General features: G+C 34.9%; 4 protein-coding genes and 1 long non-coding RNA gene across 10 annotated transcripts in view; 3 read left to right on the forward strand and 2 right to left on the reverse strand.

Annotated features, from left to right (window-relative positions):
- Positions 1 to 458: 458 nt before the first annotated feature.
- On the forward strand, positions 459 to 3679 carry LOC100879486 (protein arginine N-methyltransferase 9). 2 transcript variants are annotated; one of them, XM_012284947.2, is made up of 7 exons: positions 459 to 936; positions 1005 to 1131; positions 1255 to 1656; positions 1750 to 2754; positions 2838 to 2991; positions 3071 to 3136; positions 3208 to 3679. In XM_012284947.2, exons 1-7 carry the CDS (start codon positions 732 to 734, stop codon positions 3547 to 3549), a joined length of 2301 nt encoding a protein of 766 aa, XP_012140337.2. In that variant the 5' UTR covers positions 459 to 731; the 3' UTR covers positions 3550 to 3679. The 2 variants fall into 2 exon arrangements, with proteins under 2 accessions (XP_012140337.2, XP_012140338.2); XM_012284948.2 differs by having other exon boundaries at positions 922 to 936; positions 1201 to 1656.
- LOC100879595 (serine hydrolase-like protein) lies at positions 3673 to 4701 on the reverse strand. The gene has a single exon (XM_012284955.2). The coding sequence runs from the start codon at positions 4699 to 4701 to the stop codon at positions 3814 to 3816; it is 888 nt and encodes a 295-aa protein (XP_012140345.2). The 3' UTR covers positions 3673 to 3813.
- A 1085-nt stretch (positions 4702 to 5786) lies between these two features.
- On the forward strand, positions 5787 to 11420 carry LOC100883325 (polycomb protein Sfmbt). Of its 4 annotated transcripts, none has more exons than XM_003703180.3 (10): positions 5787 to 5900; positions 6434 to 6702; positions 6785 to 7019; positions 7101 to 7300; positions 7362 to 7556; positions 7637 to 7901; positions 7976 to 8712; positions 8791 to 9046; positions 9136 to 9485; positions 9565 to 11420. In XM_003703180.3, exons 1-10 carry the CDS (start codon positions 5879 to 5881, stop codon positions 9892 to 9894), a joined length of 2859 nt encoding a protein of 952 aa, XP_003703228.1. In that variant the 5' UTR covers positions 5787 to 5878; the 3' UTR covers positions 9895 to 11420. The 4 variants fall into 4 exon arrangements, with proteins under 4 accessions (XP_003703228.1, XP_012140346.1, XP_012140347.1 ...); XM_012284956.2 differs by having other exon boundaries at positions 5798 to 5900; positions 6410 to 6702; XM_012284957.2 differs by lacking the exon at positions 5787 to 5900 and adding an exon at positions 5907 to 6049 and having other exon boundaries at positions 6410 to 6702.
- Positions 11421 to 11582: 162 nt separating this feature from the next.
- LOC143264626 (uncharacterized) lies at positions 11583 to 13468 on the reverse strand. The gene is made up of 2 exons (XR_013038439.1): positions 12658 to 13468; positions 11583 to 12339 (listed from the first exon to the last, which is right to left on the reverse strand). It is a non-coding gene; the product is annotated as an uncharacterized LOC143264626 (long non-coding RNA).
- Positions 13469 to 13694: 226 nt separating this feature from the next.
- The window catches only part of crp (transcription factor cropped), a 178499-nt gene continuing 169355 nt past the window's right edge, over positions 13695 to 22838 (forward strand). The window contains exon 1 of one of the 2 annotated variants that reach the window (XM_076532754.1): positions 13695 to 14829. In XM_076532754.1, the coding sequence (XP_076388869.1) occupies positions 14747 to 14829 (83 nt within the window). In that variant the 5' untranslated portion in view covers positions 13695 to 14746. The remainder of the gene's footprint in view (positions 14830 to 22838) is intronic. The other variant, XM_003703181.3, reaches the window with a different exon arrangement.

The following is a 22838-nucleotide window of genomic DNA, read 5'->3' on the forward strand; positions in this document are numbered from 1 at the left end:
AACTATCGTGGCAATTTAACATATAAAAAAATATATAAAAGAGAGTAGTTTATTGTAAAGTAATAAAGAGATAATAGTATTTAGAAGTTTCATTCGTACACGCATTTCGAAATTTATATTTGAACGCGCGTTGGCCGAAAATAGTATCACTTGCACCGTCTACCGATCAAACGAGAAACTACCGAAAAATACAAATTACATTTTTTCGTAAAATGAAGCATTTTTATTATTTAATCACGTTCGTAAATTGTTCTACGGGAACAATAAAGTAAGAGAAATGACTTCACGGTGAGCTCGAATCTTTATATTCGAAAATTTTTAAATTGTAATTTACGGATTTAAAAATGCTTAGGCTTCTAGCGGTGGAAGGTAGGAACTAATCAAATGAGTAGGGACATTACATATGTGATGGTTGGGGTAGGGACCAGGGTCGAACCAGGTCCTCCTGGCTGCCATTTTCCCTAGGGAAGCCAAATTTGCTCTTGAGTGTACAAGCTGTATTTAGCATATAATGTATCAATAAATGATATTATTTTCTAGCAATTTTTAAGTGTAGTTTCATAAATTTAATGAAAAAGATTTTCATGTAAAACTGATTGTACATCTTCGTAATCTCCTAGGTTTAACGTGTACATTGATATTTTTATGTTTTGTTGATGTATCGTTACTCACGACAAATTTCACAAACTTAGGCAGTTGATTGTAAATAGTAGTAAAGGGTATGCTTTTCCATGATAAATATACATCAAGGAAGATCTCACATATCATCAAAAATGCAAAAAGAAGTAGATGACATAGTTACAAAGTCTTTGCAAAAAGCTTATGACCATGATCGTACTGGAAATGTGGGGAAAGCATATGCATATTATACAGTTGTAGCAGAATTGTGCCCTGCAAAGAGATCAGAAATTGAAGAAGCATTTGTTGACGTACTTTGTATGTTTCTATCTTTTATGTGTAATATTTTTCTAACATATACGAATTTGCAAGTATCTATTTCTCAGGTCAATGGGGAATTCAACTTGCGTATGAAAACAGATTTGAAGATGTTATTTTATGTTATAAACGTTCCTTGGATATTTTTCCAAAAAATGCCCGTATGTTACATAATTTTGCAGCTCATCTTTTGAGGTAATTTGAATTCGTTGCTTAGGAAAACTTATAATTAGTCAATTTAAAATTTGTTTTTTAACATGACAGATATCATGACCACTAAAATTCCATATAATGAGGATAAAAAATATGTTGTTAAAGGAATAATGATCCGATAAAGGCAATAGAATATTTCAAGAGAGCTTTGGAAACCAATCCTAACTTTCTGCCAGCAGAAAGAAATTTACAAAATGCACTCAGCATGGCAGTAGATAGGTGGCATTTTCCCATGTTGAATGACAAACGAAGAAATAATGCATTTGAACGTGCAATTCGAAAGAAAATTTCTCAAGGATATGATACTGTATTAGATGTAGGAACTGGTACAGGTTTATTAAGTTTATATGCCCATGATGCAGGTGCAAAGAAAATTTACGCGTGTGACTGTTCTCCAGTAATGTTAAAAATTGCTGAAAAGGTGTTTGAAACTAATGATGCTAAAGATATAGTATTAGTATCTAAACTTTCTTCAAATCTTACAATTCCCACTGATATCTCAGAAAGGTCAGTTATCAGCCAATAAATTTAGTCACTAAAAATAAATAGACTCTATTCAGATATTTGTTTATATATCAAATTTTATATGTATTTTTCCAGGGTAAAATTAGTAGTAACAGAAACTTTTGATGCTGGTTTATTTGGAGAACATGTAATACCATCCATGATAAGTGTACATACAAATATTTTGGATAAAAATGGTATAGTGATACCTACAAGTGCTACACTTTATGTAGCTGCTGTAGAATGTGAATACATAAGACATAGATCTATTGTAATATTTGATAAGCTGAGAGAATCATGTTCTTTAAATTTTGATAATATATTTGTATTAATAGACGAGGAATACTATGACACAGAAAATTTAAAAAATATTAAACTTAAGTACATAACAGAACCTGCAGCCCTTTTTACGATAAATTTTAATGATTTATCAGATTTACAAAAGTTTAATAGTGATGGAGTGAAAAGCATAATAAATGTAAAATGTATGTGTGATGGTAGTATTGATGGTTTGATTACTTGGTTTAAATTACATCTTGATGAAGATATAACAATAGATACTTCAGAAAGAAATTCTTGTTGGCAGCTTGCTATTTTTTCGGCTATACCAAAATTGTTAACCAAAGGTGACGCGATAATGATTAAGGGAGAAATATTGAAAGGAAAATTAAAATGTTCGTATATGTCACAAAATCTTGAACTTGATGATTGCAACAATTACGCGTTCTTTTATCGTTTACCAAAAGAAATTATAACATTTTTAAACGATTTTGAATATATTAAATTACTTACCGAAGTTAGTAGATCACTACTGAACAAAGAAATACACACTATTTTGGATACTTCTCCTTTTCCAATATACGGATTAATGTTACTAAAAGAAAATAGGCATAGTAAAATTTTATACTATAAAACTGAAAACACGGTACTTCGTCGTTTTATTGAACAAACTGCTGAACAAATTGGTGTTAAAGACAAATTATGTATTATATCAAAATACAACCACATTACAGTTTCTTTAGACACTATATTTGTTCATAACTTTGATATTAAAGGAGAAATGAAGAATTATGGAGAAGAACACAATCAGGAATTTTTTCGGTAAAAATACTTAAAATGTATTCTCAATTTTTAATCTGCAGTTTGTATGAACTATTTCTAATATAGAATAATCCTTTTCACAGATGCTTGCTTAAACCAAATGGTATTTTGTTACCTGAACAAATATTTCTTATGGGACAGCTTGTGTTTTCAAAGGACTTACCAAATATGGTATATGTCAAAGACGAAAATTTAGAAGGAATGTCAAAACTTGTATTTGATTCGAATTCTGAAACGGTACGCTTAAAAAAATATGTATTATATTATGTAATTAATAAAGTGAAAAATGATTTAATTATACTTTCTTTTTCTACAGAAATTTAATAGTACTTATGATAGTACATGCTGCTACGGAATTGCACAGTACATTAATGAATTTAAGGTAAAATATAGAATATAGCAATAAAGAGAGCAATATTTTTCAAATTTGTAATGTTATACATTATATTACAGATAAATCAAATTTTTGATTTGAATTCAAGTTTGTATCTGTACGAACCTTTATCCGACGTAAATGTAATGATAGAAATGAGAGAAAATGAAATTGCAGAACGTGTAATAAATTTTGGGAAAATAAGTGCTTCTAATAATAAATTATTACCAAATGCCTTGGTTTGTTGGTACAAAATTAGATTAACATTGAATCATAGTTACAATACGAAAAGGAATGGATCATTTATGAATCATACAGCAATATTGTTAGAAGATGAATTAAAAAATACTATTTTACAAGGTAATGAAGTATGTATAAAAGTTCATCAAGCTGAAGGTATGATACAAATAAAAGTTAAATAACTTCAAAGGTGTTTGGTATTTTATATAATTGTCATCCATTTAAATTGTACATTTGTTACATACATTTTATATATACAAGTAATCCTTTCCATTAGTAATAAAAATAAATAATACAAAATTAAGTACTTTATACCCCCTGTCTTTTATTATTATAATAGTATTAATCACCAATTATTATTACATTATAAATGCACATTTATCAATTACCATAATACATTAATGTGTTTTGGCATTATATTAAAAAAATTTTCTAAAAATAAAATTTTATAATTTACTCTTCAATTGATTACTTAAAAATTTACATATATGTGGTGCTACCCTCTCAGGATAATTATTATGTACATCATGATTTCCTTTTACTACAACCACAGTAAATTGATTTTCATCACAAATCTTTTCAAATTGCTCAACCAATTTAAATGTTGCCGTTGATTGATGAGAATTGTCAGCCATAATTAATAATAGTGGAGTTGATAATTTAATAAGAAATTCTTTATGCTGGTCAAATGTAAAAATTGGTCTTACAAAATGTCTTAATCTAACATCACGATTATATTTATATAGATCATTGACCTTTGTAACTGCGCGCTTAAATAATGCTTCTGCAGCTTCTGTTTTTAATGTCTCTTGTCTTCTAAACTTCAGAGCATACAATATTTCATCTTTTGTATAAAGTGTTCCTGTGTCTTTAGCATAAGAATTGAAGTTGTACATTCTCTGAACATGAGAAACAGGGTCTTTAATAGGAATAGGTGAAGTCCCATCAAGTGCTATAACTTTTTCTAGCCTTCCAGGATATAAAATACTAAAATATGTTCCTATATGAGCTCCAAAACTGTGTCCTATGTATATACAGGTTTTCCAATTTAAGGCATCCAAAACATATGTTATTGAATGTACATAATCAAAAAAATGTAACGCTACTCCAGGAGCAAATGGAGATGATAATCCATGTCCTGGCAAGTCTATACACACATATTGATATTTGCGAGGAAGTAGTTCTAATAACCTGTCAAATGTGCCAGCATTGTCTAAAATACCATGTACCATTAAAATTTTTGATTCTGATGCAGATCCATATATCTTTGCTGCGATATGACCCCATGGAACATTAAACTTTACTTCTGTTGATTCTCTCTGCGCTGGATTCATATTTATATACTCTGATTCATATACACACTTGTCAAATTATGCTATCAGTTTCTAATTCTGTAAAAATAAAATCCCTAAATGTAGAAAACAAATAAAATGATATTAGTAATAAATTAGAATAAATTTCAGTTGGAATTAGATATAAAGATAATTACACTTAAAATTATACGTACAAAAGCTCTTGAACAAGGAAGTGACAAATCCAAACTGTGATAAGAATCTTTTTGCAAGTCATAACATTATAAAGAACATGTATAAATTAAATATGATAATTGCATTATTAAATATTTTTTGTAATTCAAATTTATTTGACATTATCAACCATCATATAATAAATATTGATTTAAAATAAATGCTTTTTAACTATTATTACCATCTACTGAAGGAAATAGGTGCGTAAAAGTAATAGATTATTAATTAATATATTCTTTAAAAATATTTATTTAGCATAAAAATGACCTATACTCTATTTCACGAGAGTGCACTGAGTAGACAACAGTAGCCAATGAATTATTCATTTTTAGTTCTACATACTTTGTAATCTATGGTAACTAGTAGGTGCTTTCATGACGATTATATTGCTAAACGTACATATTCAGTGAACGCAAAATTTCGTGATTTACAATTTTTACCGATTGTAGCATATTTAGTTCAATAGGTGACACTCTTTTTGCGTTATATTCATAAGTTTTATGAATATATTCAAAAAATTGAATACAATACTTCCATTATCCTGAACATTTAACACATAATTACCGGATTTCGAGGTTTCTCTACTTTTTTACACCACATATATGACCACGAATACAAAACTAGACTGTAGATAGATCTTACACTTATAGTTAAAAAATTTCTTAGGTTGTCAAGCTGCTGAAATCGTTGTCTAGTTACTGATTCTCTCGTAGAGCAAAGTATGATTTGTAACCCCATGTTAATTTCAAATTACTGTGCATTATATCAACCATGTGTATATAAATCTTATATGTATTGTATAAATCATGTATATACTATTTCGTTAATGTTAATTGCAGCACAATTTGTATCATTAAACAGCAATTAATTATTCTAAAATTTTATATATACTGCGGACTATTTATAATAACTATGAACCATATCAGATGGCGTAACGACTTGTACACCACTTGAATATACAGAAGTTTTCTAGCCCTGCTTTGTCATGGACATGCAAGCTTCTAATGGTTCGTACTTGTTTTCCTACGCTATGTAATATGTTCGCGCGTTAAATTGCATCGGAACTCATGATCTTGGGATTGAATACTTTCCACAGGATATGGTGTATCTTCAAAGAGAAACTTCTTCTTTTGAAAAATGTTTCCTAGTGGAAAAGGTTGAATAAATGTTGATTTTCAAATCTTCGGCGTCGCTTTGAGAAATAAATCATATTGAATTTTTTTTTATATTTTATATGATACAGACTAGAATTCAAATATAGTAGCATTCGTTTAAAAAGTTTCTTGTCATGTTTTGTGCAGTGGATATTTTGTTAAATAAATATTCCTGTATGAACCAGGAATGTTTCTCAATTGAGTGCCTTAATCTAGATAAAACGTGTATATTTGTATAAAATAATTCTGTTTTGTGATAAAATTTACTACTTTATCTGTATCGTTTTATTATTTGCAATTAAAAAGTATCGGTAGATTCAAAGCTGTCTAAAAGTAATATTGCAATCATTATGTGAATATAGGAATGGATATTTGTATGAATTCAGTGTATGCTTCCATCCCTGGATTACCGGAATTAGGGATGGTATGGATGGGAGATATGATGGTACATGGAGAACCTACACACGAACTTATGTTGGATCCGCGTCAAGCAGAAAGTCCATTTTTCTCTCATGGCTCAAATCCATACGAAGATATTAGAAACCATCAAATTGCACCTACTACTATGGTACGGTATCTACCACCTCAGTTTTCTAACGAGTGTTCTGAGCCTGATGAAGCAATGGAAGCTGTTGATGCCCAGGAAATACAACAAGTGAGTTTTAATTTTTTAAACTGAATAATCGTATTGTATGAAAATTTATTTTTTCTATTTATCATTGATATTATTCTTTTAGGAATATGATTCACAGTCTGAAAGACAAGAAATGACCGAATATTTAACATTAGAAGATTACATGGGCGATGAAGAAAGGGAACAAGTTGTAAACAATGCAGCAACCCAAACTACTCAAGACAATCGTAATAGGAAAATAAAACCTATAAAACATCCTGGGCTTGTTTTAAAAACACCAATCGCGTATCAACCTCATACAGATTTAAATTTTATTCCTATTCGTAAAGATGGTATAGGTAAATTAAAGAACATATCAGTGCTTATTATGAATATATATTTATAGTACAGAATTTATAAACTTGTTTTCTTTTTGACAGCGGTTTGTGAGAAATGTGGTGCTATTGGTGTAAAACATGCATTTTACACAAAGGAACGTAGATTCTGTAGTAGAGCATGTGCAAGATCTTCAGAACATACTGCTCCTACTGCTGATTCTACTTACAGTCCATCTCATTCGGTAGAAACACCTGCAACTTTAAACCCAATTTCTCCAAATGAATCGAAATTAATAAAAAATGTAAGTTACATTGAAAAATGTGTTATAAAATAATGATGTAATATGTTCAAAAATATTTTAGACCATAATAAAAGAAGAAGCAGACGTGAAAGAAGCAATTGAACTAGAAAAAGAAAAAGTTATATCTGAGCCAGTGATGCCAGAAGATTTACCTGTAAGAAGAAAGAGAACAGCTGATATGGCAGGTTCTTATGATTGGACCCCACAATTAGTTGAACCTGGATTTTGTGCTGCACCAGTATCCTGTTTTAAACATGTTAGTAGTAGCAACTAATGATAACACTACAAGTATCATAATCATGATCTTTAAATTTGATTATAATGTTCATGTTTCAGGCACCCATTTCAGAAATATGGGATAATATAACAGTCGGAATGAAAGTAGAAGTGGAAAATACAGATTGCGATGAAGTATGCGAGGCTTTTCCAGATTCGTTTTGGGTGGCTACTGTATTACGTATATCGGGGTACAGGGCCTTATTAAGGTACGAAGGTTTCGGTCTTAATGCCGACAAAGATTTCTGGGTATCTCTGTGCTCGAATGATATACATCCAGTAGGTTGGTGTGCAACTATTGGAAAACCACTCATTCCACCTAATAGTAAGTTTATTATTAATAAATATAATTCTTCGTAAAACATTCATCTTACTTTACTTTGTAATCATTTGTAACAGCAATTGCTAACAAGTACAAAGACTGGAAGGATTTTCTAATGAGACGATTGACAGGAGCAAGAACGCTGCCAACTAATTTTTATAATAAAGTTAATGATAGTATGAAATCGCGTTTTAGATGTGGACTTCATTTGGAAGTAGTAGATAAAAATAGAATCTCGCAGGTAAAAGTAGCAACGATACAGAAAATTGTGGGTAAACGTTTGCACGTAAGATACTATGATTCACCACCCGAAGACAATGGCTTTTGGTGCCACGAAGATTCTCCTCTTATACATCCCGTTGGTTGGGCCAAGAGGGTAGGACAGACGTTGGATGCATATCCAGAATATTTGGAACGCGTATCGAAATCAAAATTATGCGAAGACGATGCAACGGAAGATCTTTTTTATGTGCCAAAGAATCATCATTTACATCTTGGATACACATTTCGAGAAGGAATGAAAATAGAAGCCATTGATCCCCTTAATCTCTCTGCCATATGTGCAGCAACAGTTATGCAAGTTTTAAAAGAGGATTATATAATGATTCGTATAGATAGTTATGACGAAGATGCAAGTGGTGCTGATTGGTTTTGTTATCATTCATGTTCACCATGTATTTTCCCAATTGGTTTCTGTTCACAACATGGCTTACCACTTACACCACCAAAGGGATACGATCCAACCACATTTACGTGGGATGCATATTTAACAGAGACAAATACTATACCTGCTCCAGTGCAGTTATTTAATAGGGTAATTTATATGAGTCTTTAGAAACTCGCTACTTCCTATTAGTTGTAATTGTTGTTCTAGAATGTTTTATGTACACAGGAAATACCTCAACATGGATTTATCGAAGGAATGAGGCTAGAAGCTGCTGATTTAATGGATCCTAGATTAGTTTGTGTTGCTACTATTACTAGGGTAATTGGAAGGTTATTAAGAGTACACTTTGATGGTTGGGAAGATGAATATGATCAATGGCTCGATTGTCAGAGCCCTGACATTTATCCAGTTGGATGGTGTGACCTCGTTGATCATAAACTAGAAGGGCCCCGTGTACTCAATAAAAACACTAGTCCTACTGGTAAATATTTTTATAACTACGTTTTATACATTTATAGTACACCGTACGTCATGTTTAAAGTATGATACGCTGTACAAATATTTTTTCAGTAAAATCACCAAGAGGCCTTAAACGTAAAGCTAAGCGAAAATTGAAGAAAAGCAGTAAAGTTTCCTGCGCAAAAAACATTCTACCTCGTCACAGTGAACGTATTAGCATGGCTCGTGAACGTGAACGAGAAGTAGAGCCTGCCCAGGGAATAAAAATTGAGAGAGAACGCGACTTAGAAAGTTTACCGGAACAAAGAAATAGGGAACCAGAGCCAGCAGAAGAACCAGCTGGTCCTGATCAAACTTTGCCTAGTCCTACTACCGGACAGGGTCAAGCATTAAATGATACCCAAAGTGAAATACAAAACCCTCCACCACCAAAAGAAAGAACTGCAACAACATATGTTAATGTGAGTTTTGTTTTAATACATTTATATAGAAATTGAAATTTATATTGCATACAAGTGTTTAAAAGAAATGTCTGTTTAGGTAACATCTGCCACTAATAAGTACATCCCAAGGTTAGCAGATGGTGTTCAAAAAAGTTCTGAATCTGGTGATTTAGTGCCATCTGAATGGAATGTGTTTGATGTTGCACAATTTCTCCGTGTTAATGATTGTGCAACGTACTGCGATAACTTTAGTAAACGTAAAATAGACGGGAAGACTTTGTTGACCCTCACTAAGGACCAAATAATCGACCTTACAGGTTTTAAAGTTGGCCCTTCTTTAAAAATATATGATCTAATTCAACAATTGAAAATCAAAGTGAATCCAGCTCAGGAAAGGTTGAAATTAGGATTGAAAAAGTTATTATAACAAAAATAGTACATAGTTAATACTATGAATAAGTTTCATCATTGCATAAAATAAACATGGATTTACAGGTAAGGCACGTAGACGCAAATAATTAAGAACTCATACTTCACTGTGGTTATAAATATTGTTTGTTATAAATCGAGAAATAATATCATTTATTTAAATGAAAGGATTATTTCGTTTTGGATGTTAGGATTATTATGGATATAATTTGAACAATCATGCTATTATAATAACACACGCGTGTACCATAAACTAAAAGATAATAAAATAATTATTTTGATATTTTAAAGTAGATAAAGGTGTTCCAGAACGAATTGATCCAACTTAATTTTTAATTTCATACAACAAATATAAATACTAATCACCAGATAAGAAATGATCAAAATTCTTTTTATGGTAATATCTAAGTGTATACAATTTGTTACCAAAAATATTAAGAGAATTCATGTATACATATTGCATTTATACATACTTATAAATATGAGAAATTATTTTATTATCGACGTAATATTTTCTTCCGAACGCCGTTATTTGTAAATCCATGCTTTCACCTACATTGACTACAGATGCATGAACCACATTTGAAAAGTTCTTTTTCCTGAATGAAAATTTTGAAAATGTAATTTAAGCACGATATTTTAGGAGTAAATCAACAAATGCGTATTAAAATAAAAAGTAAAAATATAGTAACATGAATAATAAAGTACAAACTAACTCTTGGGTATTAATTCATTACAGTTTCTAATCACATTTGCCTTAATGATACAATTCACATTACTAAAATAGTTTTACGTGTTTTAATAAACTTGTTGATTTACTCTTCACTGTAACCAAGAAGTACATGTCTGTACATAATAAAAGAGTGAAATGGTCAACTTCTAATCTTGTAAATATAGCATTTAGCACAGTATTAAGTTTAGCTATCTTTTTGAAGAATACGAAGAAAAAGTAACCACGGTGTACAAGAAGTGTAACTATTAGAAAGTGGTTGATGCATTTGTATATCAAATATTGTATCTATATGTAGCTTTATAATCATTACAGTAAATCAAACCAGTCGAGCAAAGTCTGAGACTAATTCGTCTCGGACTCTTTGAATACTATTTTTAGTACGATGGAGTAACGTGGTTACTCTGCTTATTTATTCAACATTTTTGAATCTCACTAGGTACCGAACCGATTTGGTACCTGCAATTGTTTAGCAGTTAATTCATAAAATGTTAAACGCGAATTTGATTGGTCATCTACATTTTATTATATCAGAATTTTAATGATTACTTATATAATAAAATATTCTTTTCTTTGCGTTATGTTGACGCGCGGTTATGCATAGCAATGTAAAAATTCATTAATTCGGAGAATATTATATATCTATATCTGCAGATCAAAGAAAAAGTAGTAACATTTTCTTAATCTACTCGTTGCGTACAAATTGGGAGGCATTATAAATAGTATTACAGATATAAACTTTAAAAGTTTGGGTTTTGCTTCACGTGACTGTGAGTACAAAAAAAAAAAAACAATATCAAACAGAAATTAAAAACGCAAATAATAATGGATGGATTTTTAAGTGTTATTCAATATTTTTAAGTTGAAAATAAAATAACGTCCAATGTAAAATTTAACATAATATGAAATTCAATATAAAAATTTTAATTTTTTTAAGAAATCATACTTTAGATGACTTGTACAATTCTTTATTTTTTTTTCTTTTTTTTTTTTTAAGGGAAAGTATTACGATCAGCCAAGAAATGCTGATTATGTAGCTATTTTGTAAGGCACTAGCAAAAGTATTTCTTGATTATACTTTTCCATACGTTAAACGTGTTTAAGATTTGAGAAAAGGATTGTGTTTTAAATTTGTGAGTTTAAAATTTAGGTTAAAAAATAAGCGTTTGTCAGATTAACGAATCAATCGTAAATACGAGAAAGAATAAGAGATATCAATTTTTTCATTTATTTAATTGAGTGCGACATGTATTCATAGTTATCTCTTCTCGTCTATAATTATATGCAGTTTTCATTTTTTACGGTGTAATATATTACCAATACAAAGTAATAACTATGAATACAGTCTCTAAATGTTATTTTTTTAGCTTGCATTGTAACGGAATATACAAAATATGCCGCAAATAATCAACAACAGTATTTATCGATAATACTAGGTTTGGAAGTGAGAATGCCTATTTCTTCTCTTTTTTTATTTGTAAGTTCGTCACTCGTATGTTTCTTTTATAGAAGTAAAGATTAAAACAATTCAAATAAATGTTTTTCACATATATTGTAAAAAAAAATTTGCAAATAATGATGGAAGTACATTGTTTACATTAAATCATTTTGAGTGTTTGTATTTCGGTTGCCGATCCGCCGTTCTTGACCATCAGATGGCAGTAGCTGTACGACTTTTCACAATTTATCGATTCAAATAAGAGCTCGTGATTTCTACGGAAAAATTCAAGCCTATTTCACTAAGAATCCATATAAATTATAGTGTATAAATCAAGTACAACGTTCAAAAGTATTTCGGTATTTAAAACATTATTTTAAAACTATCAAAAACTGTTACAACAAATAACTGTGAGGCACGATATCGTAATTTTATTATTTACTACGATTACGTGTTTATTTTTTTATGTTTACTCGCCGCATCGATCGATTTCTAAACGAATACATTTAATAAGATCGTTTAGAATCATGATACGTCAAAAACGAAAAATTAACGAGGAACACGGTACTTTAGCTTTCGTTGTCCATACATACTTTTTATCTTTTGTCTGATAGTACATCCTTCGGGAATATGCAGGATAACGCAATTAGGACGTATCGTATCTACAGGGAAATAGTGAATTTTTAATGCCAATTTTCGTGTCGCATGAGGGTGCTATCTTCACTAGGCTGAACGAGCGCGAACGAGCACTGGAAAATGCTCGTCCATGTTCGTCGAGTTCTCTGGCGTTCTGTCGTATAGTAAATGTAGGGCCGGCTTCACCAATAAATATATCGTGCAAAATTATTTTTGGCACCTGTTCTTAATATTTTTAATGAAACTACAAACGCTGGGGAAATGAAACAACCAAATTTCCAAAAGTTCGAATTCTTAAATTGCTTAATCTTTAAACTTTTCGAACCCTCAAATTTCTAGATTTTTCAGTGATCAAATTACTAAATTTTCAACGTTTTAAAAGCCTAAAGGTTCTCATCTTTAAATCTTCAAATTTCTGTATTCTTAGCTCTTCAAATTTTTGAATTTCCAAATCCTAAGATTGTTAAATTTTCTTGTCAAATTATCGAATCCTCAAATTTCTAAATTTGTATTTCTTTTGTATTACAAAAATATCATGCTTGGAATTATGTTATTTAAATAATAAGAATTTGATGGTTGTGGCGCCGTCGCGAAGTGGCGCCCTTAGCTATCGCCCGCATATTTGGCCGGCGCTGAGCGAGCGTCGTTTGCAGTCTACGGCAGCCAACGAACACACGTTTTGCTCGAGCTCGTTCGCGTTCGTTCGATTCAGTGTAGTCGTACCCTACAACGAACGTAGAGCGGTAAGAAGGAGCAGGATAAAAGGTTGTTGCGTGTATGTGCGCGTGGTCATGGATACACAGATGTTTAAACGTGTATACGTCGGGTATAGAGTGGCGCAGGTGGGGGAAGTGGGGGAGACTGGCGTATTCTATGGGCGGGGCCTCTGCCAGCTGGCAGATGTTTCCCGCGCGGCCGCACCATTCCTCTAGCGTAAACCTACGCGACGTGAAAGTAGTCCCTTCTAAACGCGTTAAATATTTCTAACAATAGCTCGCCGAGGAAACGGTTAAGTATACCAGTGATCTGTTGCGAGGCAACGGGCAGCCCGAGTGCAACTACCTGCGGGAAACTGTGCAAACCGAACGCGAAACCGAAGATGAGCTGGTGTAGGATTGGTCCAAAGAGAGTCATTGTCCAGGGCAGAGTACGATGTAGCGTTCACCCTAACCGCGTTCACTAAACTCAAACGCGAGTGCCTCGAACATGCTTCTCGATCGTTCAACGCCGTGAGCCTTCGTACATCTTCGTACCCGCTAACGATACAGTTATCGTGTTTCATCGGAATTCAAAGACGAGACAACGAATTTTATTAATCAACCGTATTTGTACGTGTGATTCTATCAACATCGTGTCGTGCGCGAGTGTTACTGTATAAAGCATCGCGAATAAAGCATGTGGCCACGTGATGGTTTCAACGACGTGCACGCGATCGTTAAACGATTAATTTGAAACGTAGCATCGTTTCACGAGGATATTCGTGTAATTATCACGGTGAATTTTCGAGAATTTTCCTAAACGATAATTGCATCGAACGAACATCTATGATTCGTCGAAAGTGTTTGAAACGTACGATTATACGCAACGAAGATAAATCGTGTTACGAATCGGATGAAATAGTTAGTGTGAAAAATTTGAGAAAATTTGTCTGAATCGTGCGCGCGAGAGGGTTCCAAAGGGACCTTAGATAGCGACGGTCCTGAAGCCGGCGGCGGAGTGATTCGTGGTACGCTGTGGGGGCCCTCAGCTGTTTCCCGCCAAACATCGCCATTACAAAACGCGTTCGGGCGTTGTGTGTGCGCCGCGCGGAGTGGTTGTCCCGTGGACGAATCTCGGGTGCGTGTCATCGCCGTATTAAAAAAAAAAATTCATCGCGAGTTTCGAGGAAATACGCGGCCAAGAAAGGCGCGAAGGTGTGCGCGTCGTTTTTTTTGTTCGGTGCAGTGTGCGAGAAGCCCGTCGTCTTTTTCGCTGCCGCGACGACGACGGCTGCTGGGACGCGTGGAATCGCGCGGCGGGATTCTCGGTGCTGCGGACTAACGAGATATGTCAGTGTTTGGTGGCGAGGATCGAATTTTGCTCGAGGAAATCGTTGAAACCACCGAGGAACAGGAAACTAACCTGTGCGGGTAAGTTCTTTTTCTCGATCGAATAAAATATTTTAACCGGCACGGCCATGCGTCCTCGTACGGAATAGCGCGGTTTGACGCGCCACGTCATTTCGTGACTCGAAATACACGGTGTTAGCTTCGCGAGCGAGATGACACGAATTTATCGGCAAAGGAAGGCGTGCTCGTCCTCCTTATCGAGTCACGCCGATTGCGAGCGTAACGACGTCCATCACCTCCTCTTTTTGCTCGCCGTCGCGTTAGCCGATGTCGTTGCCACCGCCGTCTTTGTCGTCGACGTTGCGGTGGTATTGGCAATCGTGACACGGATGTAAAACGCGCGTGCACGATGCAAACAAAATCCTGGTAGTCTCGATAGCCAGCTGTCGCGAAGCCGGCCGGCCGGCCGGCACGATAGCCTTCGTTTTCCGCATCGAGCGATTCCATTACGAATTCCATTACCGTCGTCCGCTTTGAAAAATTTTTCTTTTTCTCTCTCTCGTCTAGTTCCGTTTTCGTTTCTTTATCGCGACGTCCGCGTAAATTCGCGTAACGGCGGCGAATCGAATTCGTACTCACCACGCGTTCACGCCCAAACAAGCATGGCGCGGGAGGCATGCCCGGCCAATTGTTTTCAAATATAATATTCTCTCGCGGTTAATACGAAAATTACGTTTACCCGTTTCGTAATAGGGTTAAATTTGCACCTGGATATTTTTGGACGATGGAATTTCTATGGTTCAGAATAAATCATAACCGGTTCTTTGCGAGGACTCTGGCGGTAAACGAAGTCACGATTAATCGTTTCTTGGAATGTTATCGCGCGTTGTCTAAACAGGTTTGGAATGCATGTACGGGACTCGAGCATACGTGTACGCGTTCCACGGGGTGGTTACGTTCGCGAAATAAAAAACGACAACCATGTATTTGAGCGTTCGAGAGTGTTTCTTTTTTCCTTGTTCCCGGAATTACTTGGCTCGATTATTGTTTACGTTCGTAGCCGTATAACGGGGCAATTTTCAGTCCTCTCTTTGGCTGTGTAAAAAAAAGGAAAAAAAAACGAAAGGACGAGGATAGCGAGTTCCTTTGTGTACGGCCGAGTGACCGACAGACCAGAGCCGCCAGGGTATACTCTATATGCGTTACATAAAGCCACAAGTTTGTTGCACAATAATGGGTCTCTATAAATAGCTCGAAGCATGCCGCTTCGGCGCGACTTCTTGTTTACATACGCTCATCACCGCGCCGCGTTACGTTCACTTGCGCGGAGCTTCGATCTATCGTTTACGAGCGATTCGATTTACGTTCGTGAAAATTCACCACTTCCCGAGCCACCGTGCGTCGTCGACCCACACGCCGTGATTTCTGTTGATTTCGTTACGCGATAACCTCGCCGTGTAGCTAACGTATTCCAAACATGGTGTAACGAACGCTGAACAGTGTACGCCATAGAAAGTTGAATGAAATAATAAGAAAATAACGTACGCGAACGATTTCACAGGCTGTAAGGTCTCGTTGGAGGTATCAAGCGTAAATGATTACGTTAATGCACGCGGCATACCTTACGTTCGCTATTTCTTTTTATTTATTCATGAATTTAATTATTTCATATTAAGCTACGTTAATTCAGTACAAAATCTATTTTATAAGTATGAGACATAACGAGATTTTTTCAAGTTTATGGATCTTTATATTTCTAGGTTATTACACTATTATCTTGTACAAGATATGTATCTCTTAATTAGATGTTGGTATCCTTCAGTATTAGTGTCCCTAGATTATTTCTAGATATGAATGTTCTATTTTAATATATTTAAAATTCAGTAGAAGGAACAAGTGTTCCTAGAACTCAATATTAGTTGAATGTTTGTAGATGTAAATTTCTCCAAACTGTAATATTCCTAGAATTTAGTGTCCCTAGAAATCTACACCTAGAACTCAATATTTGTAACTTCCAGTGCTCCTGGATTTTATTATTTTTAAATCTGTATATCTGTAGATCCATGTACTCCGTTATAGTAATATTAGTATGTCCCTATATTCCTAGTTTTATTTAACGTAGACGGTTTATTTTCTTTTCGCAAAGTAGAAAGGATTACTCATTTGTTGGGAGAAAGAACATCTGATACGTGTTTATCCTCTCATCACGCGACTCACCATATCAGCTGATTAAACGTTCTTTTATTACGTAATCTGTATTACGTAATTGATACTTGGCCGATTCTGATAAATTTTTCTCTGATGGTTTATCGACTTTTGCATGCGACGTTAAACGCACGTACCGTTGTAGCATCGTCCAATATTAAATTGAAATAATTGCGAAAAAACGTCCTCCAAAAATCCTTGATACCCGATTCATTTGGCTAACCGGGCGTTTAGTAATATTCCGCGTGTTTATTTTTATACAATTTAATCTAACCGCCCGCGTGACTCATCACCGACCGGCTACCATTTTAAGAATTTTTCTCGAACACGCGTACTTTTTTATTTATTTATTTTACTTCGATCGGTTCACGAGTTCACGGACCACGCGGGGTAATCTTCTCGTTCGTGCGAAATGTAGGTATTAAAATTCTTACGTAACGGAATGGTGTCGTTGTAACGAAAATTCAATGCATCGCGCAGGTTCTGCTGGTGTTCGTACGTACACGCGATCCAAAGTCCATTCCTCGTTTTTCTCCGAGATTACAGCTCGCGAATTCTTTTCGTTCCGTTTCAGTTTTTCGATATCCCCGAATTCGAGACCGTAGTCAAAGAGGGAAAAGAAAAGCGAGTAAAAGAGGTTTCGTCGTCTAGTTTTTTCCTACGACGCGTTGCACCCAGATAAAATTACTGTCGCTCGATGCCCTTATCGATTTTCTTTCGGTATTTACGTCAGCCTTTTCTTTGTCGGTGTGCGTGTACGCCTTGGTTATTATCACCACATCGTTTATCAACCGCTGAAGAATAAAACTCGCTTGACTGTGATGGTACTCTTTTTTCCAAAGCGCGTTTGCACGACTTAATAAATCGGTCGAACCAATCCTGACCACGGTCAACGTAGTTGCACCATATCGTGCGTACTTGCCTTTTTATACGTGTGCGTGCACCTATGTGTACATACGCGTCACAGCGAGGAGGGAGCTTGGATCGCGTATCGCGTTTGTAACCAACTTTAATCTCCGTGAATAAGTGCGCTTGCACTTAACGCTTTTTCGTAACGCCACTTAATTTATAATCTTTAAAAAAGAAATTCTTTGTGCAGCAATTAATTCATTTGTCGATTTAAGGTTCGATTACGTCTGCTATTTTTATTTTCGCTGAATTTATTTCGATACCAATCGTAGATTAATCGTCTCTTAATTTGATAACTCTCGATTGAATATAAAAAATAAGATGAAATAAGGTTCTGTTGGGAATACAGGAACTTGTAGGCGTGAACTGGAACTTCATTTTCGAGTTAAATAATTTCCGCAGGGAAAGAACCACGATGACACATTGCGGTGTCACGTCATTGTACCGCAAAATCTCGGCACTTGGTTGGCATCGTCTAGGAATGGACTTAACACTTGCTGGAACTGTATATTTTCAAATCTCGTTACCAGGCGTACTTGCGGCCAAGGGTTAAGTCCGTTGCTAATGATTCCTACACGATGCTCGCATTTCCCGACAAAGTTGATGCAATTTACGTAAAGCCCGAGACGCAACGCGCGTAAACCAGACTATGTTTAAGAATAAAATGCTTGTTCGCGTTAATAAATTACTAGGAATATAGGAATACAGATATACAGGGATTCTCGGTTGCATCGATCTTGGGTTCTACGGATCTTGGATTCTAGGGATATTAGTTGTGGAAGTCATGCAAATTTCAGGATCTAGGGATATTAGTTGTGGAGGATATTAGGATTTCAAGATCTAGGGATATTAGTTGCGGAAGACACTAGGATTTCAAGGTCTAGGGATATTAGTTGTGGAAGATATTAGGATTTCAAGGTATAGGGATATTAGTTGTTGAAAATACTAGGATTTCAAGAGCTAGGGATATTAGTTGCTGAGGACACTAAGATTTCAAGATCTAAAGATATTAGTTATTGAAGGCACCAAAATTTCAAGATCTAGGGATATTAGTTGCTGAGGACACTAAGATTTCAAGATCTAGGGATATTAGTTGTTGAAAACACTAACATTTCAAAATCTAGGCTCATTAGCTGTTTAACACCCAAGGATATTAGGATTTAGGGATATTAGTTGCTAGAAATCTATATTGGTATCTAGGGATATTGTTGACGACCCAAGAATATTAAAATCTAAGGATATTCGTCGTTAGAAACCTAAAGATATTGTTATGTAGGGATATTATAATCTAGAAATGTTAAAATCTATCAATGACATTTTCTAGGGATATTGGTGTCCATAATATTAGAATATTGGTTTCTGGGGATATTGACATGTATAGTGCCGTACACAGATACTGATATCTAGGGACATCGGTATCTAGTGATCTGGCTGTCTTGGGTATAAATAAATGTGGTATTTTTTCATCTAGTGATATTGGGATTTAAGGTTAGATACTATAGGTGTTTAGGGATGTTTTAATTTAGTGACTTAAGCACCTAAAAATATTGGAATCAAGGGATATTTATTTGAATGAGATTGATGTCTAGGGACATTGGTACTTATAGATCGTGATCTAGGGACACTGGGATCTGTTAATAGTAGGATCTAGAGACATTTATCTTTGTACTAGTAGTCCAGTAATATTTCTGTCTGCATCGTTAGAATATAATGAATACAGGTTTTTAGAAGAAAATAGGTAGTTAGCAATATTGAGGCTTAGAGACATAACTGTTTAAGAATATTAATTACTGAGGATATTGACGTCGATACATATTGGTATCTAGGGATATTAATATCCAAGAACATTATGATTTAATGATATAGAAGTACATTCCGACCTGCTACTATATTTGAATCTAGGAATAATCCGACATATCTATTTGAATAAACATTTAAATATGAGAATATTAAAATCCACGAACATCCACGATTAATATCTATAAATACTTCAATGAACATACTCGTGGATATTGCTTTCTAGGGAACTTAGGATATCTAGAAAAAAGAATATATAAAATATTTGTTCGATAAACTATCGCTAACACGCGTTACCGTGCTTTACACTTAGCCCGTAACGCATATAAGAATTATTTGCACTCGGCGATAGCGTCAGCCTTCAGGTACAGAATCCTTTTGATTTTTTATCTTCGCCACGGTAGATAGGTGAACCGCGAAAATGGCCTGTACAGACTCGAAACGCCTTCCAGTTCTGGAGTCTGCCAGCAGACAACAATGGTTTCTCTGTTGACCTCTTACGCTCCACATACTCACTGTGCACCGCGAAACTCATCTTACATACGTGTACACACGCACGCGTGTGCGAGTATTACTCACGGATAAAATCGAAGGGACCATCCTCAGACGGCAATAATGGCCCTGTCTGTGAACGCTCTTTCTTCTTTTCGAGTCTTTACGGGTCCTTCAAGATTACGCTTCATTTTTATATTAACATCAAATTTTTAATCTCGCCGGATGACTCGTATTTAATAACACGTGCACGATGTTTGAACAAGTTGCAGATAACTTTAATCTCGCGACTGTTCAAATTTTATAATCAAATTTATTTTACGCTCTACACATATATACAAGGATAACGCGGGATATGAAATTAAAAATCGCTCTGCTTCTCTTTTATTTATTCCGTTTACTTTTTACTTGATTCATAACCTACACGATTTTCTCATATTATTTCATTCAATTAAAAATCATTCTCTTCTTTTTCTTAAATTCTTCGACTTCTGACCAAACGGTTTTATCGTATATTTTTTTTCAATTTTTTCATTTCGGACGTTTAAAAAATTTATACATAATTTACACACATATATTTAAACTACTTGACAATAATAATTATTTTCTATCTCTTATAATATACATGTTCATTTTTGCAAAGAAAAAGTAATCTTCAAAATTGATAAATGAAATCTATTTTAAAAATAATTCAATGATTCATTTTTTTAAAGAATTCATTGTGTTACCTTTGCTGCTGAAGTTCAATTCGTAGTTGTAAAATGGCTATGAGAAAGTCTCGAATAGATCTTTTTAGAGCGGACTGTATCTTGGGCGTTTTTCGAGTTAGTTTAAGCCCGTTTCCGTGTTTTCTCACCGGTCAGAGATAGTTAACAAAGGACCTTGGCCCTTCGAATTGCAACTACCTGGGTTTTCGTAGGCATAGAAATATTGCGCACCCGGTGTTCCTTTGTTCCCTGACCTTCACAGTATCCTACCTCCATTTCCAAAGCGAGATTCAGGTGTTCCACGTGAAAATGTCTCTTTTCTCCGAAGAAAGACTTTCCGAGAAATGTTTGACTTTCAATTCGAGTCTTCAGCGTCGAACTTGGACACCGTTCGAGAAATAAATAGCATCTTATTTCAAATTATTATGCTTTTACATTTCATTTTGAAGATTACAGTAAAAATTAGTTGTAGTTATAATAAAAATGGAGCATAATTGCAGTTATAATCCACGAAAACTAATATTAATTAGTTAAAAACCAGTTATCAAGTATAACGGAAAGTTGCAATGAAATCTAATTAAAATTAATTATAATCAGGTATTATGAAAGTCAGTTATAACGAAACCTAATACAAATCAGCTATAATCGGGTACAATGAAAATCGATTATAATTAGTTACGTTAAAAAGCAATTATGATATAATGGAAATCAGTTATAACGAAATCTAATAAAAAGCCATTATAACGAAACGCAATAAAAATCAGGTGTAACAAAAATCGATTAGTTGCATCAGCAACTACATAGTAATTGCAACGACTAATAAAAAGAATCAGTGACATCAAAGTATTCGAAATAAAAGATCATTTCAATTATTTATTACGATATTCGAAATCCATAAAACGTTGTACAAAATACTTGTTCCGCGAATAATAAAAGTTGGGAATGAATCGAAGCGGATAATAAACCGTGGTTTCGGAGTAAAGGAAGAGAGGAGAAGAAAAGAGAAGAGACGAGAGCAGACGAGACGAGTGTTGTACGAGAAGAGACAAGAGAAGAGGCACGTAGAGACCCCGACGTGGCGCCCGATGGCCTGTGCCTTACGTCATACAGCTAAATATATGCCTGGCCGTTCTCAATCTCATTCCCATCCTCGTTCTTCATTCCATCCCGTGTGTGAGCTAACGCGACAGCAGGCATCCTTACTGGCAGACATCCGCGAAATTGCTCTCCGTCTTTTCCCTCCTTCCTTTCTTTCACCCCCGCCTCTGTAATCCGATCTCTCTATCTGTCCGTTTCTTAATACCGCCATCTCCTCGCGATCAACCCTTTTGTTAACTTCGAATTAGACAACAAATTCAGTTTCATTAGTATTTAGGATCCCTGATTTGTTGAGGGCCGTTTGAGGATGGGTTGGGGATTTGGGGGAAAAGGGATTTGGGGACTTTGGGGTTTTATTTGCAGATATGGGAATTTGGGGATGTGGTGATTTCGAGGTTTGTGGACGTTGGAATTTGGAATTTGGGGGGGTTTCGGAATGTGGAGATCTAGGGAATTTAGTATCCGGGGAATTTGGGGTATAGGGAATTTAGAATATAGGGTATTTGAGGTCTAGGGAATTTGGGATCTAGGGAATTTGGGACGCGTGGGATTTGGGATGTGTGGAATTTGGGACGTGTGGGATTTGGGATGTGTGGAATTAGGGACGCGTGGGATTTGGGATCTAGGGAATTTGGGACGCGTGGGATTCGGGATCTAGGGAATTTGGGACGCGTGGGATGTGTAGAATTAGGGACACGTGGGATTTGGAATGTGTGAAATTGGGGATGTGTGGAATTAGGGACGCGTGGGAATTGGGATCTAGGGAATTTGGGACGCGTGGGATTCGGGATCTAGGGAATTTGGAACGCGTGGGATTTGGGATGTGTAGAATTAGGGACACGTGGGATTTGGAATGTGTGGAATTTGGGATGTGTGGAATTA

Source organism: Megachile rotundata, chromosome 6 (genome assembly GCF_050947335.1).
Source record: "Megachile rotundata isolate GNS110a chromosome 6, iyMegRotu1, whole genome shotgun sequence".
Taxonomy (NCBI): domain Eukaryota; kingdom Metazoa; phylum Arthropoda; class Insecta; order Hymenoptera; family Megachilidae; genus Megachile; species Megachile rotundata.